General features: G+C 40.2%; 1 protein-coding gene across 2 annotated transcripts; it reads left to right on the top strand.

Annotated features, from left to right (window-relative positions):
- The first annotated feature begins 1,563 nt into the window (after positions 1-1,563).
- Positions 1,564-6,130, top strand: LOC146638717 (uncharacterized). 2 transcript variants are annotated; one of them, XM_085362368.1, is made up of 6 exons: positions 1,564-1,612; positions 4,237-4,557; positions 4,742-4,999; positions 5,082-5,192; positions 5,396-5,506; positions 5,940-6,130. In XM_085362368.1, the coding sequence occupies exons 1-6, from the start codon at positions 1,564-1,566 to the stop codon at positions 6,128-6,130; spliced, it is 1,041 nt and encodes a 346-aa protein (XP_085218494.1). The 2 variants fall into 2 exon arrangements, with proteins under 2 accessions (XP_085218494.1, XP_085218486.1); XM_085362360.1 differs by having other exon boundaries at positions 5,082-5,270; positions 5,390-5,506.
- Positions 6,131-13,961: the final 7,831 nt, after the last annotated feature.

Here is a 13,961-nt window from a genome sequence, read left to right as displayed (position 1 = left end):
TCACTGTGACTGAAATGCATCATTCAAGCGTTCAAAAAGAAAGCTAATTCATGTGTGACTAAGAGGAAATCATTCATCATCCATATAAAAAAAAAAGAGCTTTTGAGACTTAATAAATATCCATATTTCAGTACTTTAAAAAGTAGAATAATGTTAAGGACTGTCTCTGCACAGTTTCCCAGCATCCATGCCCTCACAGGAGCACTACAGGAGGAACAGTACCATCTGGTGGCATGTATTTAAACATCTTTTCCACTCAGCAAGCCAGTGAGGGTATAATAGAGACTGCTAATTGAATGACATACAGACAAAACAAAGCTTCATCACTATTCACTCTTTGTCAACTCAGCAGGCAGCTCTCAGCTGAGCTTCTTTTGCACAGCTACAAACAGGTTGTGCCAGTTTGTAGCTGTCCTGTTAGTGAACAGATTCATGCCCTGTGACAGACTGGCAACCTGTCCAGGGTGTACCCTGCTTCTCACCCTAAGACAGCTGGGATAGTCTCCAGGCTCTCCGGGACAATAAATATGATGCTAATGGTGTATTATCAGTAAAGACATGCCTTTCAGTGTTTATCTAATTTCATATTAATGACCTACAAAAGCAAACTTCAATACAGCAGAACTCTGCCAATTAACTATTCTCTTGATGGACTCGACACAGCCAGATTTGAGGTGTGCAGGTCATCAAAGCTCCAGAGGTGCCAAGTCAGGCTGGCTATAGTTCCAATACATTACAGACAAAAACTCTGACACAGTCTGATACATGTCATAATAGAAAATAGACAGATGGATCTGGGGCTTATATCATACAACCTGTAATTTGTAAAATGAAAAAAAAACTCATAATGCTAAATAAAAACTAATGTACAAAAGTCATGTGTCATTCCCCTTTTTTATATTTTGGCTCCTAAGAAGCCAGGCTTTCTCGTTTAAAAGCAGGATTTAGCAAATGTTCGCCAGGATTTCCAGAGGTCTTAAAAAGTATCAGTGATACTCTCTTGCTCTCTCTCGCTTTCTTTTTCTGTTTCATGTTTATATGTGTACATATATAAATACATATGGTGACTTATTAATATATTTTAACAGATTGCAACATTTTATTTGCCTTTAGCTTTTAAATAAAAGTCCAAGATCATTGTCACTATATCATAAACATGTAAACAACAATCTAATTGAAAACTGAAGCAACAAGTATAAAACACAAACTTTGGCCAAAACTGTAACGATAGTGAGTTTTGACTTCATAAAAGTCTTTATTAAGGTGACGACACACTTTAAACATATGCAGAAGAGATGCATCGTCTCACAAAGAACAGCTCTCTGTTTGAGTACTTATAAGGATCGGTTTCTTCTCCTCAGCTCAGAAATGTCCAGTTATGGTATGATGAAAGTGGAAGTAAAATGAGAGCCCCTCAGTTACACCTCAGAGAAAAATAAAGATGACTATAACAATGTTCTTATTGGTTGAAGTTTTCACTCTTTCTCCTCTGTTGACGATCTCTAATAAGATGCATTGCAGGCTGTTGCCGACTGGGTGACAGACACGTAACAGAGAGGAGTCATGAAAGCTGTGGTGGGACTGCTGGTGCTGCTGGTCAGAGTTTCTTATGGTGAGCTTTTTAAGGTTTTTCCACTAAAATTTTATTTTAAATGATTAATCACTTGCTTTGAAGAAATAAGACGAAGTGCACATAAAAGTGCGCATAAAAGTTTTAAATTATCCTTTATTGATAATTAAAAAATTATCTCAAATACTTAAATACTGAAATGCATTTCCATATTCAGAAAAAAAATATGTGCGCATGCATCTCATACATCCATCTATTTCTCAACCAGGGCTTTTCGTAGAGGTAAACGTGGTGTACATCCTGGACAGGTTGTCAGTCCATGGCAGGTTGTGCACACATTTCCGAATCAATTGTATCTTTCTCTTTGTTTCTGCAACACAAAACCAACTTACTCTTTGCATACTTTTTTGTTTGTTTTCATGGCATCGTTGTCATGTCACTTTTAGATCCATTTTGATTTTTATATGTTAAAGTTTAGCTTTTCATCTTGGCTACTGAACTCTCCATATCAACTGTCTTAATAGAAAAAGTGGAAACAATCTTGCTAATGTTTTCTTCTTTTGCCATGATTTCAGTGTTGAGGTTTAACACAATCTGCGAAAAATATTATTTTCAAAAACAAAATTGGAAGGATATAAAATTTTCACCTGAATGTAGAGCAGGAATGAATCAGATGATTTTAAGTTGGACAAAGAGTTCAATATTTGGTTGGAATTCTTAGTACCAATGAGATGATATTGAGTACTGACAACTGCTTTAAGTAGTTTATACTAAGATACTGAAAGCAGATGTCAAATGTAATAGTAATTACTTCCTGTCTGGTCTAAATTTACGTGTTCTTGTCTGAAACTGATCACTAACAGGAAACATGCTCAGTGTAGGTTGTACAAGTTTACATCTGTGTTAAGTAGAGGAGTTTGTGTTAAAGCTGCCTTGTGATTACATAGAAAAATCCCCCCCCCCCCCCCCCCCCCCCCCCCCAATAAACAGAATACTATAACAGACTGTTTATTGGGGGGGTTGATTTGCACATGTACCAGCTGTGTTATCAAGTCCAGTATTGGAGCACATTTTCACATCATCCAATAAAACTATAATAAAACAAAAATGTAAGACTGTAACTTATCCTGTCCTGAATGGCACTGGGTGAAAGCCACCAAACATTCACCCAAAACATTACACAAAACTTAAAAAACTTACAGGAGTATAAAATGAACCCCATCAGTGATGTCTGCTTTTAGAAAATTGAATTCTTTAAATCAGATATAGCTTATTTTGCTATTACAACAGAGTATACAATGAAACACTTGCCATTGTACTGCCCACCCAGGTCATTGTAAAATAAAACAAATGGTCTTCTTTAAGTTTTTTTTCGCCTCTCATCCAAAATGTTCCTTCAGTTTTAGAACAGCTGGTGGAGACTCCAATATAATAAACCCCTGATGGTGGCTATCCCAGTGGTCGTGAGGGTTGTTAGCCCACTACGGATCATGTCAGTCAAACAGAGTAATATACCTGAATGCAGTTTAATATGTTAATAGTGGGTTTCTCTAATATTGCGAGGCCTTCATCTTTGTGGAGGTGGCATATTTTGTGATTTTATGCTATAAAAATAAAAATGCACAGAACTGAATTATGACAGTACAGGAAGGTAAGTGTAAGAAATGCAACAAAGGTGTGAAAGTTTGTCAATGAAGTCTGAAGTAGCATTGTTATTATTCACCACCAGGGTGCCATCATTTGTAGAAAAGATTTTTTGAAAGCAGTGTTATTTCTAAAATGCTTAAGTTTTAAAATGAAACAATAAAAGGTCAAAATTAGCGTAGCTGCATTGTGTATTGTGTTAATGTTTTAGTGGAATATAAGAAAAAAGAAATAAAAACCTGATATTTAATTTTTGTAAACATTGACTGTTAAATATCCAAATTGAACTCTTGTCAAGCCGTTAAAGACTAATCTGACAGAGTTAATATTTCCAACAGTACAATTTCAAATTTTTTACATATTCTTCTGTAATCTGGAATCTTATGTAGAGGTTGAAAATGTATTATAATTATTATTAGTAGTAGTAGTTTTAGTATTAGTATTAGTGTTATTTGACTGTGAAGGGCAATGAAAAATCATTTATTTTATTAAATTTTGTCACCTAAACTTATTTCTGAAGTTGATCATTTCTTTTGATGAGTTTGAGGTTTAATAGCTGCTGACTGGATCAGCAGAGGCTGAATGGTGAGCATGCATAGATGCTGTAGATGGACTATTTATGTTTTTGTAGTCTCCCATGGTAGGCTGTTCAGCTCTCCTCACGGTGTTTCAACAATATGCTTTGAAGGTAGGTAGAAGCTGTACACCATACAGCCAAAAAACGAGTTTCATTATTCTTACTAAGAAGAAGCTCCAACTACTCTTCTTCTTTCAGCTTGGTCACCACAGCATCCATCTCACCCTATCCACAGCATCCTCTTCTGTCACACCTACCCTCTGCATGAATGTTCTCTGAGGTCTTCCTCTTTTCCTCCTGCATAAGGCTCTATATTTAAGACCCTTTGTCCATTAAAGCCACCATCTCTCCTCTGGCACTGAAACAGACAGAAGATAAGCAAAAAAGTACTATTTGAACACCTAAAATAATAATTTATGTTTTTTTACATTTGTTTTATTTGCAGGTGTGGAAACTCACTGTGATGGCAGACAGGATGGAGTTCAGTGTTATGGAGCTTTGGGAGGAACTGTGGACATCCAGCTGATGAACAGCACCTCAGAAATGTCGAGATACCAGTTGTTAAAGAATTCATTAAAAATACTAGATGTGAGAAATAATGAGGTGATTCCTAATATCACAGAAAGGAGCTCTGCCTTTAATTCCAGTTATAGAACATTTAGGATCAATAACCTGAGAAGAAATGACAGTGGTAATTATACCCTTCAAACCTTTGATTCAGATGGAAGAATATCAGACGTGTGGACTTTACAGTTGTTTATTCAAGGTAATGTTTTCCCTGTTGGAAAATGCTAACATTATAAGTTATAATTTCATCTATAAATTAAATTATAATTTTAATCTATAAAGCATATCTTATAAAATTTTGGATGCCTATATGTTATTCTTTATACTTTAGAATGATCAAGATTCTGATTTAACATATAAACTCATCTGTGTGTTTCTCTCAGCTCCTGTGTCCTCTGTCCTGCTGCTCTCTGAGTGTTTGTCCCAGAGAGAGATGAGGGTGTCCTGCTCATCTGAGGGAGGGGACAGTCCTCAGTACAGCTGGACTCTGGATGGACGCACACTGACAGATGCTGAGCTCCTTTCTGTAAATAATGAGACTAACATCATCACTCTGAAACAGCACGTCTCAGGACATCTGGTCTGCTCAGTCAGGAACAACGTCAGTGATGTCACCAAAGAAAAGAGGATATCTACCTGCGGTGAGTGAGAACACTGTGACAATGACAACTTTAACCATTCTGGTCATTCTGTTTTTCATCAAGTATATGTTTCTACTCATAGGCTTCATTTTCATTAACTGCACATTAGTCAATGGGACACAGAAATCAGGGTGGGTGCGTGAAGACAATTACACTCTGTGTATTGAACCAACAACACAACCTACACGAGAACAAACAATAGAGTCTACACAAACCAGCATAGTGTCAAAGAAACACTCTACTAACAGCAGTGATGACCCATGGAACATTAGTAAGTGGAAAATAAAAACTCTGTAGATCTATGTGTGTAATTTTCTTCTTCCTTCTTGTCCTTTTTTATAAGAACATGTTGTGTGTTTGCTGACTCAAACATCTGTTTGTTTTGAACAGGATATTTCCCACTGGTCGGTGTTGTTCTCTCAGCAGCTGTAATTTACTTAGTTGTGGGTGTAGCGCTCATCTGTGCTCAGAGGAAAAAGCAAAACTACAGACCAACTAAACCAAAAAGTACAAAACTTATTTTTTCCTCAGTCACTTGCTCGGGTTAGTGTATCTTTTGGATTTTGTTTTGTTGTTGTTAAATATACACCATAATTTTACATTGTTTAATAAATGTTTTTGCTGTTTTAGGTTGAGTTTATTGATGCATTTGTTATATGTAAATGTAATTTTTGGCTGTTGCTGATCAGCTAACTTTAATACAATAACTACAAAGACGGAGAAACAGCTCTCTCCAAAGATAAAACTACATTTCACTACTGGAACATTTTTGTGTGAACTTTGATCAGAGTCAGACAAATCATTTCACATCATCTCCAGTCTTTGTGCTAAAACGAAACAGCTGTTTCCACAGCAGACACGACAGTGAACATTTTTATTTCACTCCTATCAAAAAAGCAAAGGAGTCTCACAATTTCTCACATTTCTTGCTAATTTGCAGATGAAGAAGGTGAGCACGAAGTAACATATGCTAATCTAGAGGTCATGAAACAGCAGGAGAAGCGAGTGGAGCAAACAGCAGAGGTGGAGGCAGAGGTGGAGTATGGCCAAGTCCGGTTTTCAAAGCTGCCTCAGCACACTGAACCTACAGAAGACGATTGCTTGTATGCCAGAGTTCATAAAGTCAGGTGAATTAAGAGCTTCTATGCAAACTAACCACTGAAGAGCCACAGAGGGAGGACTTGTTGTCAAGATGTGTGAATGTCTCTCATTTATTGTGATTTTCAGTGTACAAGCTTTTCAACCACAGCTTTTATGAGTGGGGGTTTTTGTGTTCTTTTTTGTATCCTGTTAAAGATCTGAGATTTCCTCCTGTTATCATTTAAGTGAGACTAGTTTTTAACTTGTCTTGTTAGAAAAATAAGGCAACATTGAAAAACTGAATTTTTGGACAAATTTCACTGCAGCAACACAGAAAAAGAGAACATGGTGTTAAAAAAAATCTTGAGAAACATTAGACAGTTAAAATTTATAGATTAAGTAATATCAAATGACTTCTTATAGACATAATACTATCAATACTGATCATTTTCTGGGAAGCTGTATTTTTAACATCTTGGCATCTTTTTTGTATTTGTGACAAATTAACATATTGGATAAAAATAATAAATTAATAACTCATTATTATTAATAGTAAATTAGTCTTTGAAGGTTCTCACTCATCCAGGTCATCATAGTCTAAGGAGCTTGGAAAGAAAAGCGTCTGGACTTCTTTAAGTTGCTTGAAGACGTTTCTCCTCTCATCCGAGAAGCTTCTTCAGTTCTAAGGTCAAATGGTGGAGAGTCCCAGATTTAAACCCAGTGGGAGTTTCCCCCCAAAGAGGGACAAAGGACCCCCTGATGATCCTCTACCTAATCACATGAGCCAAGGTGTGAAACTGGGTGTGGGTCACAATGAGCCAGGGTTTCGGGTGAGCTCATTGTGAAACCTAGCCCCACCCTATCATGTGATTTCCTGAGGTCAGATGGCCCAGGGTGTGAGTGCATTAAGGTGTCTGGGAAGGGATCTCAAAACTGGATTATAGATGGCAGACAGTTGGTGTCGTAAACCACCGCCTCTGTTCAAAGATTCTTTCCAAGCTCCCTAGACAAAGATAAATGTATATTTTACCCTTCCCTACCCTGTAGCAATGTATATTTTAACATATTTTTTCATAGTGTCCATATATTCACAAACATTAATCATTGTTTATATCTGTCCCAGATATCCCAACCTGTTCCAATATAGATGACTCAGTTTGTTCTTTATTGTATTTTTAAATAGTTAAGCTAACAGTGTTGATGTAATGAAAGATTTGTTAGATGGTAGCTCTTATTTATGGATTTTCTTAATGGCAGCAGGGAACTTCAGCAGCTTCTAACTTTTCCCTTAACCTCCTAGGACCTGGCGTCCACATATGTGGACATCACATTTTGGGTTATTTAGACATAAATACTCAATTGTGCTCTACAAGGGCCTGATATCCACTTACGAGGACATTATACTGCTACAGTTCTATCGAAATTTTAAACGAATATACTTATATGTGGCTCTCATTTTTCTTAGAAACAAAAATTAGCTTGAAAAAAAAATCTCTTTGGGACCTGATGAATGTAAAAACAATCAGCCCAAATATCAAAGAGAAATTAAAAATGCATGCAGTGGAAGAGTTCGAATCTTAGGAGGTTAAATATAAGTTATGGTTTAAAATTTGTACCCCCAACCGCTCACAGCAGATGGCTGCCCCTGCCTGAGCCTGGTTCTGCTTGAACCAGGTTTCTCGAGGTTTCTTCCTGTTAAATAGAAGTTTTTCCTTCCAAATGTCACCAAAGTGCTTGTTCATAGAGGGCTGTCTGATTGTTGAGGTTTTCTCTGTACATTATTGTATCCTCCAATAGGATGTAAAGCTCTTTTAGTTGTCTGTTTTTGGCACTTCATAAATAAAATTGAATTGAACACTGAAAGGTCATATTTACATGTACAGAAAACTGAAGGGGAAGAAATTAAATAAAGATACTTTATTTGTTTCAGTAAATATTAACTTTACTTATTTATTAATTGATTATTTGACTGCAGCTGTAACGATATTACTTATAGCAAAAAATTTTAATAAGCCCTTTGACAGATTAAATAGAGTTAGTCATTGATTCTTGTTAAGGCCTGTGATCTGCTCTCATACAAAATAAATGTATACATGTCCATTCCTTCATTGATCGTTGTTCTTCAGTCTGTGGAAAACATCATACATACATCATAGTTTGACTAGAATAAAATAGTTTTCTTGATATAATATTGTGACAATGGTAAAATGATGCCGGGGTTTCAGTTCAACTCATACAGAACAATTCATACAACACTAGAAACTTTACACTAATCAAAATTTCTAAATTGTATTTACTTAGTATTCAATTGATAAGAAAATGTTACATACTGAACAGCAGTACTGTTGATGTTGGATCAGTGCAAGCTATCCACTATCTCCTTCCCTGACCAGGGGCATTTCAAGAGGAACAGTGCCATCTGGTGGCTTAAATAAAAACATTTCTCAAATATGGTATCCCAACATTTGTTTGCACATTTTAACAAATTGCTGCATGTATTTCCGATTTCTATTTCCAACACACAAATACACATTTCTGGATACATCTGTAAATACCATCATTTTTTCTATTGTAAAATGTAATAATGATGTAATAATAATAATAATAATAATGTATACTTTATTGATCCCCGTGGGGAAATTCGTCTCTGCATTTAACCCGTTCACTCAGTGAAGCAGCAATTTCTTTATCCTGTGTCAAAGTACGACACTGCTATAGGAGCCTGTTACTCAGAAAAACAAGATTAATATAATGATGCTCTTATTAGTCAAGTTTTTATGAATTCTCCTCTGACACTGATCTCTGACAGGACGGACTGCAGGCAGCTGTTGACTGGGTCACAAACACTGAAGAGAGAGGAGACATGAAAGCTGTGGTTGGACTGCTGGTGATGTTGGTAAGTTTCTTATGGTGAGCTGTTGACTTTTTTCATCTTTATTCACACGTTTTGCAGAAATCAGATCAAGTGCAGTCAATAAAAGTTTTACATTATTAGAGCAATATGTAAAGGATCCGGAATACAATAGTACTCAAAAAAAAGAAAAAGTATTTTTCACTATTCTTTTCCATATATTAAAAAATCAAATCTAATATTCTGGAATCATTTAGACTATTTCTGTTTCTGCTTCACAAAACCAAAATCCTGGCTGCACACTTTTTTGTTGTTTGTTTTTACTTGTGTCATGTAACTTTTTTAATTTATTAATTCTAAGGTACTTTGGAGCAGTTGTCACATGTGATAATGATCACTTCCTGTCTAGTCTAAATTTACACGTTCTTTTCTGAAGCTCAACACTAACAAGAAACATGCTTAAAGTAGGTTGTACGAGTCTGAATCTGGCTGCTGAGCTGACACAGACATAGGATGCTATGTTTGGGCTGTCTGTTTCTTTTTCTTTTTTCTTTTTTTTTTCTGCCTGTCCCATTTGGTTCTTTAGCCATCAGAATTGTTGTCTGAAGACCAACAAGGATACCCAATGGATTTACTTTGCCAAATGGATCATCGTGGCATTGCCGTATTGGTCCATTTGGTCGATCTTTGTTTTTATTATTTATTATATTTTATTTTCAGATATTACAGACGGGACAGACATGAGTGAGGGATAGGAAAGGGAGAAAGAAAGAGGAAGGAAAAGAAAAACAGAAGGGGAGAGGGACAGTGAGAAAGGGGGGGAGAAAAAAAATAAAAATCTCCTGGATCACCTGTTGAGAGAAGAATAGAAAACAAGCAAAACAAAAAAACAAAAAACAAAAAAACAAAGCAACATACTAAACACAACACCATCGCATTAATCTAGCTAAGTGTAAACAGCAGTAAATACTAAATATTCAATGTTGTTGTGCAGCACGCAGGACAGATGTGCTTCGAAGTAGCAGCCAAGAAAGGTGTAATTTGGGTCTACGAGCAGTGAACACCCGTGTGCATACCTGTGTGGATCAGCGCGCTTGTATTCCAAAGGTTTCTCCATGTAACGATCTGCTAGGGAGTGTGGGGGGGCCACAGCCCCGTCCTCCAGGGTGTGAAGCAGGTATGGAGGAGATCAAAACTCCAGACATCCAGAGGCCCCCAGAACACAAGAAACCATGGAAGACCAACAGAGGGGCAGCCGCGCCACTGTTCCAGTAAGAGCTGAGGAGAGTCCCAGATGAGGGTTCACCCAGCAGCCGCGGAGCAGAAGCCAGGGGGAGTTGCAGTGACGCGCCCATGAGCTCCGCCGGCCGCCAGCTGTGCCTGAGTGACCGAGCCCCAGGCCGAGAGGCCGGGGGCACCCCACCTCCGAAGGGGCCCGAGCGAGCCCCAGCCTCCAGGCCCCGACAAGCGGCCGCCAAGGAGTGAGCCGGTGTGTACCTGGACACCCACCCCCAGACACAAAGAACCACCAACGCACCGACACCTGAGGGAGTCCGCCACCGGCAGGGGAAGTGGTGGTGGGTGGAGATAGGCCTCCAAACCTTGGAGGGCCTGAGGTGTCCCCAGAGAGGTGGCGTCTGATACCCAACCTGACATATTGACACAGACATACAGGCACACACAGACACAAACATCCATTCCCCCCCTCATGCTCTCATATGCACTCACTCCACACTCAACCAACGTGGAGACAGACATAAAGAGACGCTGTACACACGATCACACTCCCCAAGCGTACTCTACAAACCGGGTCTAGGTACCCTTGCCCCTGGAGGGGGGAACTGCACCCAGACCCAGGTGGTGTTACCCTTTTCCCTGCGGTGGGGAGAGGCAGACCGCCCCGACTCCGTAGCAGCAGGGAGGCCCCACACTCCAGACCGCAGTCGGACGGCCAACTCCTCCTAGCCCTCCCGCTCCAGCAGGCCGCAGAGAATGGGGGTGGGAGAAGACTCCAAACCTCCCTCCACCCGCTCATTGTAGTGTTGATGCATGTGTGTTCTAAGGTGCAATTAAAACCCAGGAGGGCATGGAGCTACCTGCCAAGGAGCAGCAGGTAAGCGCATAGTCCCTCCTGATAGCCCTCAATGTCTAAATGTATTTAAAATTGAGAGGTGGGCAACGACGCCAGGGGTGAGGTGTACACCCTGATGGTAATTTGGACTCTGTGATTGTGCCCACCCCCAAGATCCTATATGTATGTGTAATGAGAGTGTGAATAATGTGAATGTCTAAGTTGTGGGATAAAATTGAGGCAGAGGCAGCCAGAAGGGGACAGAGGGGGGGGGGTACCCTCCTCTGCACCCTGGTGACATACCCCTACTCCAAGGCCCTGCATGTGTGGGTGGTTGTGGTGGAGTGGGAAGAGGGAGGCAGCTGGAGATGGGGAGGGAAGGAAGGGAGGGGCAGGTAACCCCTCCCTGGGGCCAGCTCCCCCGCTGACCCCAGTAGGCACTCCCACACTCCGCGACCCGCCAGGGGAAGGGGGCCCAGGCCTGTCCAGACCGGGCCCCAGCGCAGCAGCGCCTCCCGGCCCCACAGAGCCCGGGACAGTCCACCCAACCCCACCACAGAGAAAACTGCACCCACCCCACCATCCACTCATCTTCCAGACTACATAAGACAGTAAACGCCCAGGCTGAGATCTTCCTCCACCTCTCCTGTATCTCCCCCTCCTGCAGAGAGAGTTCCTGAAGAGAGGAAAGCTCCTGCAAGATGTGACCATCTCCCCCACCAGTTGAAGAGCCCCCCAGGCGGCTCGACGCACCGGCGGCACCCTGCCCCCATGCACCCACCCGCCCACAACCCCGGCAACACACCAACCAGGACCCAAGCCCCCGAGGCCCGGCCCGGGCCCCAGCCCAGAGACGGAGCGCCCCCAGAACCTCACGCCCATCCCGGACCCACCCAGGGCCAGCCAGGCTACCAGGTCAGTAACCCACGTCCGTCAGCACAGACCCTCCCCTAGCCCCGCTGCACGCAGCCGCGAGGAAACAGTCTCCTGAGAGCCAACAGAGCCCCCAACCGGACATGACCGCTACCCCGGGTTGAGCCCCCCAAGGAAGATGCCTCCGGGGAACCCCCCGACGCCCTAAGCCTGTCCCTACCCCCACACCAATCACAACAGTGAAGGCGGGACCAAACTATGACCCCCCACCCCCACTAGGTGATGGAGCTGATAAAAGGAGCCCAGAGCAATTGATCTGATGTGGTGGCAGAGGCTGTATCAAGACTAATGTAATCTAATAGATAATTTCTATACTGGTTAGAATTAAGATTCTTTTTATTTTTCCAGTTCATGAGGACTGTTTTCTTGGCTATGCATAGGGCAGTGAAAATCATATGGGCTATATTCTTTTCTGAAGTGACATTATCTAAGCTGCCCAGTAAACACACTAAGGGGGAAGTTGGAATGTTACATTGCAGACACTTTGATAAGTCTTCACATATCTCGCGCCAAAACTTCTGAACTGGTGGACAAAACCAAAGAGCGTGGATATAATTGTCTGGTGTATTGCCTTGACAGTGTGAGCAGTTGTTGGAAGATGTAAAGCCCATCTTGAACATCCGATGACCTGTATAGTGCACTCTATGTAGTATTTTGTATTGTATTAATTGCAGACTGGGATTTTTAATTAATTTAAAGGTTTTTAAGCAAATCTGAGACCAGAAGTTTTGGTCTAAGCTGACTGATAAATCTGCTTCCCACTTTGCAATAGGAAGGGATATTGATTCATCTAATTTAGAAAGTGTTCTGTATATTTTAGATAATAATTTGGGGGATTTAAGAGTAAGAAAATGTGTCGCACTTAGTGGTGTTTGTAATTCAACTTGACTGAGGTTAAATTTCTTTTTTACTATGGATTTAATTTGTTGATATTCTAAAAATCTTGTCTTGTTGATCCCATATTGTGCAACTAGTCTGTCAAATGGAATAAATTCTGTTCCCTCTAATATATGTTCTAAGTATTTAATTCCTTTACAACTCCATTCTGGGAAATTAATCATATTATTGTTTTGTAATATGTCAGGGTTATTCCAGATAGGTGTACGTTTGCATGGGATTAATGAAGACTCCGTTATTTTTAGAAACTCCCACCATGCTGTCAGAGAAAAGCTGATGTTGATACTTTTAAAGCATTCATGTCTTTTGATGTTTGAGCTAATAAATGGTAGGTCTGAAATCTCTAGATCCTTGCATAGTGCCTGTTCAACATCTAGCCAGGGCTCAACTAAGAAGGTATGTTTTAACCATTCTGAGATGAACTGAAGCCTGTTGGCTAAGAAGTATTGGTGAAAATTAGGCAGATCTAATCCTCCTCTATCCCTGGTTCTTTGTAGCGTTTTTAAGCTGATACGCGGGGGTTTATCTTTCCAAAGGAATTTGGAAATATATGAATCCAGAGATCTGAACCAATATTGTGATGGTTTGTTAGGGATCATCAAAAATAAGTAATTTATTTTTGGCAAGATCATCATTTTTATAGTGGCGACCCTTCCCATGAGTGATATGGGTAAAGATTTCCATCTAGTCAGATCGCCTTCTACTTTCTTTAGAAGTGGGATGTGGTTTAATTTAGTTAAGTCTGAAAGCTTAGGAGAGACATTAATACCTAAATATTTAATATTTCTGGATTGCAGTGGGGCAGAGGAAGAATTATGGAAGGAGCAGTTAATGGGGAGAACTGTAGATTTTGGCCAGTTAATTGAATAATCTGAAACTCTTGAAAACCAGTTTATTAGAGTAATTACCTCAGAGAGGTTGGTTTGTGTGTTTTGCAGAAAAAGCAACACATCATCTGCATAGAGACTGATTTTATGTTCTATGTTCTTACATTTTATGCCCTTAATTGTTGTAGCCTGTCTAAATGCTGCTGCTAGAGGTTCGATAAAAATTGCAAAAAGTGAAGGGGAGAGTGGGCATCCCTGTCTGGTGCCCCTCAGGAGACAGAAGCTGGAGGATGTCTGGTCATT

Source organism: Diplotaxodon limnothrissa, linkage group LG2 (genome assembly GCF_057381915.1).
Source record: "Diplotaxodon limnothrissa isolate DT_005_m linkage group LG2, D_limnothrissa_male_GT1.1, whole genome shotgun sequence".
In the NCBI taxonomy this organism is placed as follows: domain Eukaryota; kingdom Metazoa; phylum Chordata; class Actinopteri; order Cichliformes; family Cichlidae; genus Diplotaxodon; species Diplotaxodon limnothrissa.
Note: the sequence above shows the minus strand (reverse complement) of the source record. Positions and strands in the feature narration are given on the sequence as shown.

What these genes read in the sequence shown, in the direction of transcription:
- LOC146638717 (XM_085362360.1), top strand. Translation starts at nt 1,564, where the DNA reads ATGAAAGCTGTGGTGGGACTGCTGGTGCTGCTGGTCAGAGTTTCTTAT. An exon ending in AAAGAGGATATCTACCTGCG is followed by an intron (nt 5,000 to 5,081) that starts GTGAGTGAGAAC and finishes TTCTACTCATAG; the next exon opens with GCTTCATTTTCATTAACTGC. An exon ending in CAGACCAACTAAACCAAAAA is followed by an intron (nt 5,507 to 5,939) that starts GTACAAAACTTA and finishes GCTAATTTGCAG; the next exon opens with ATGAAGAAGGTGAGCACGAA.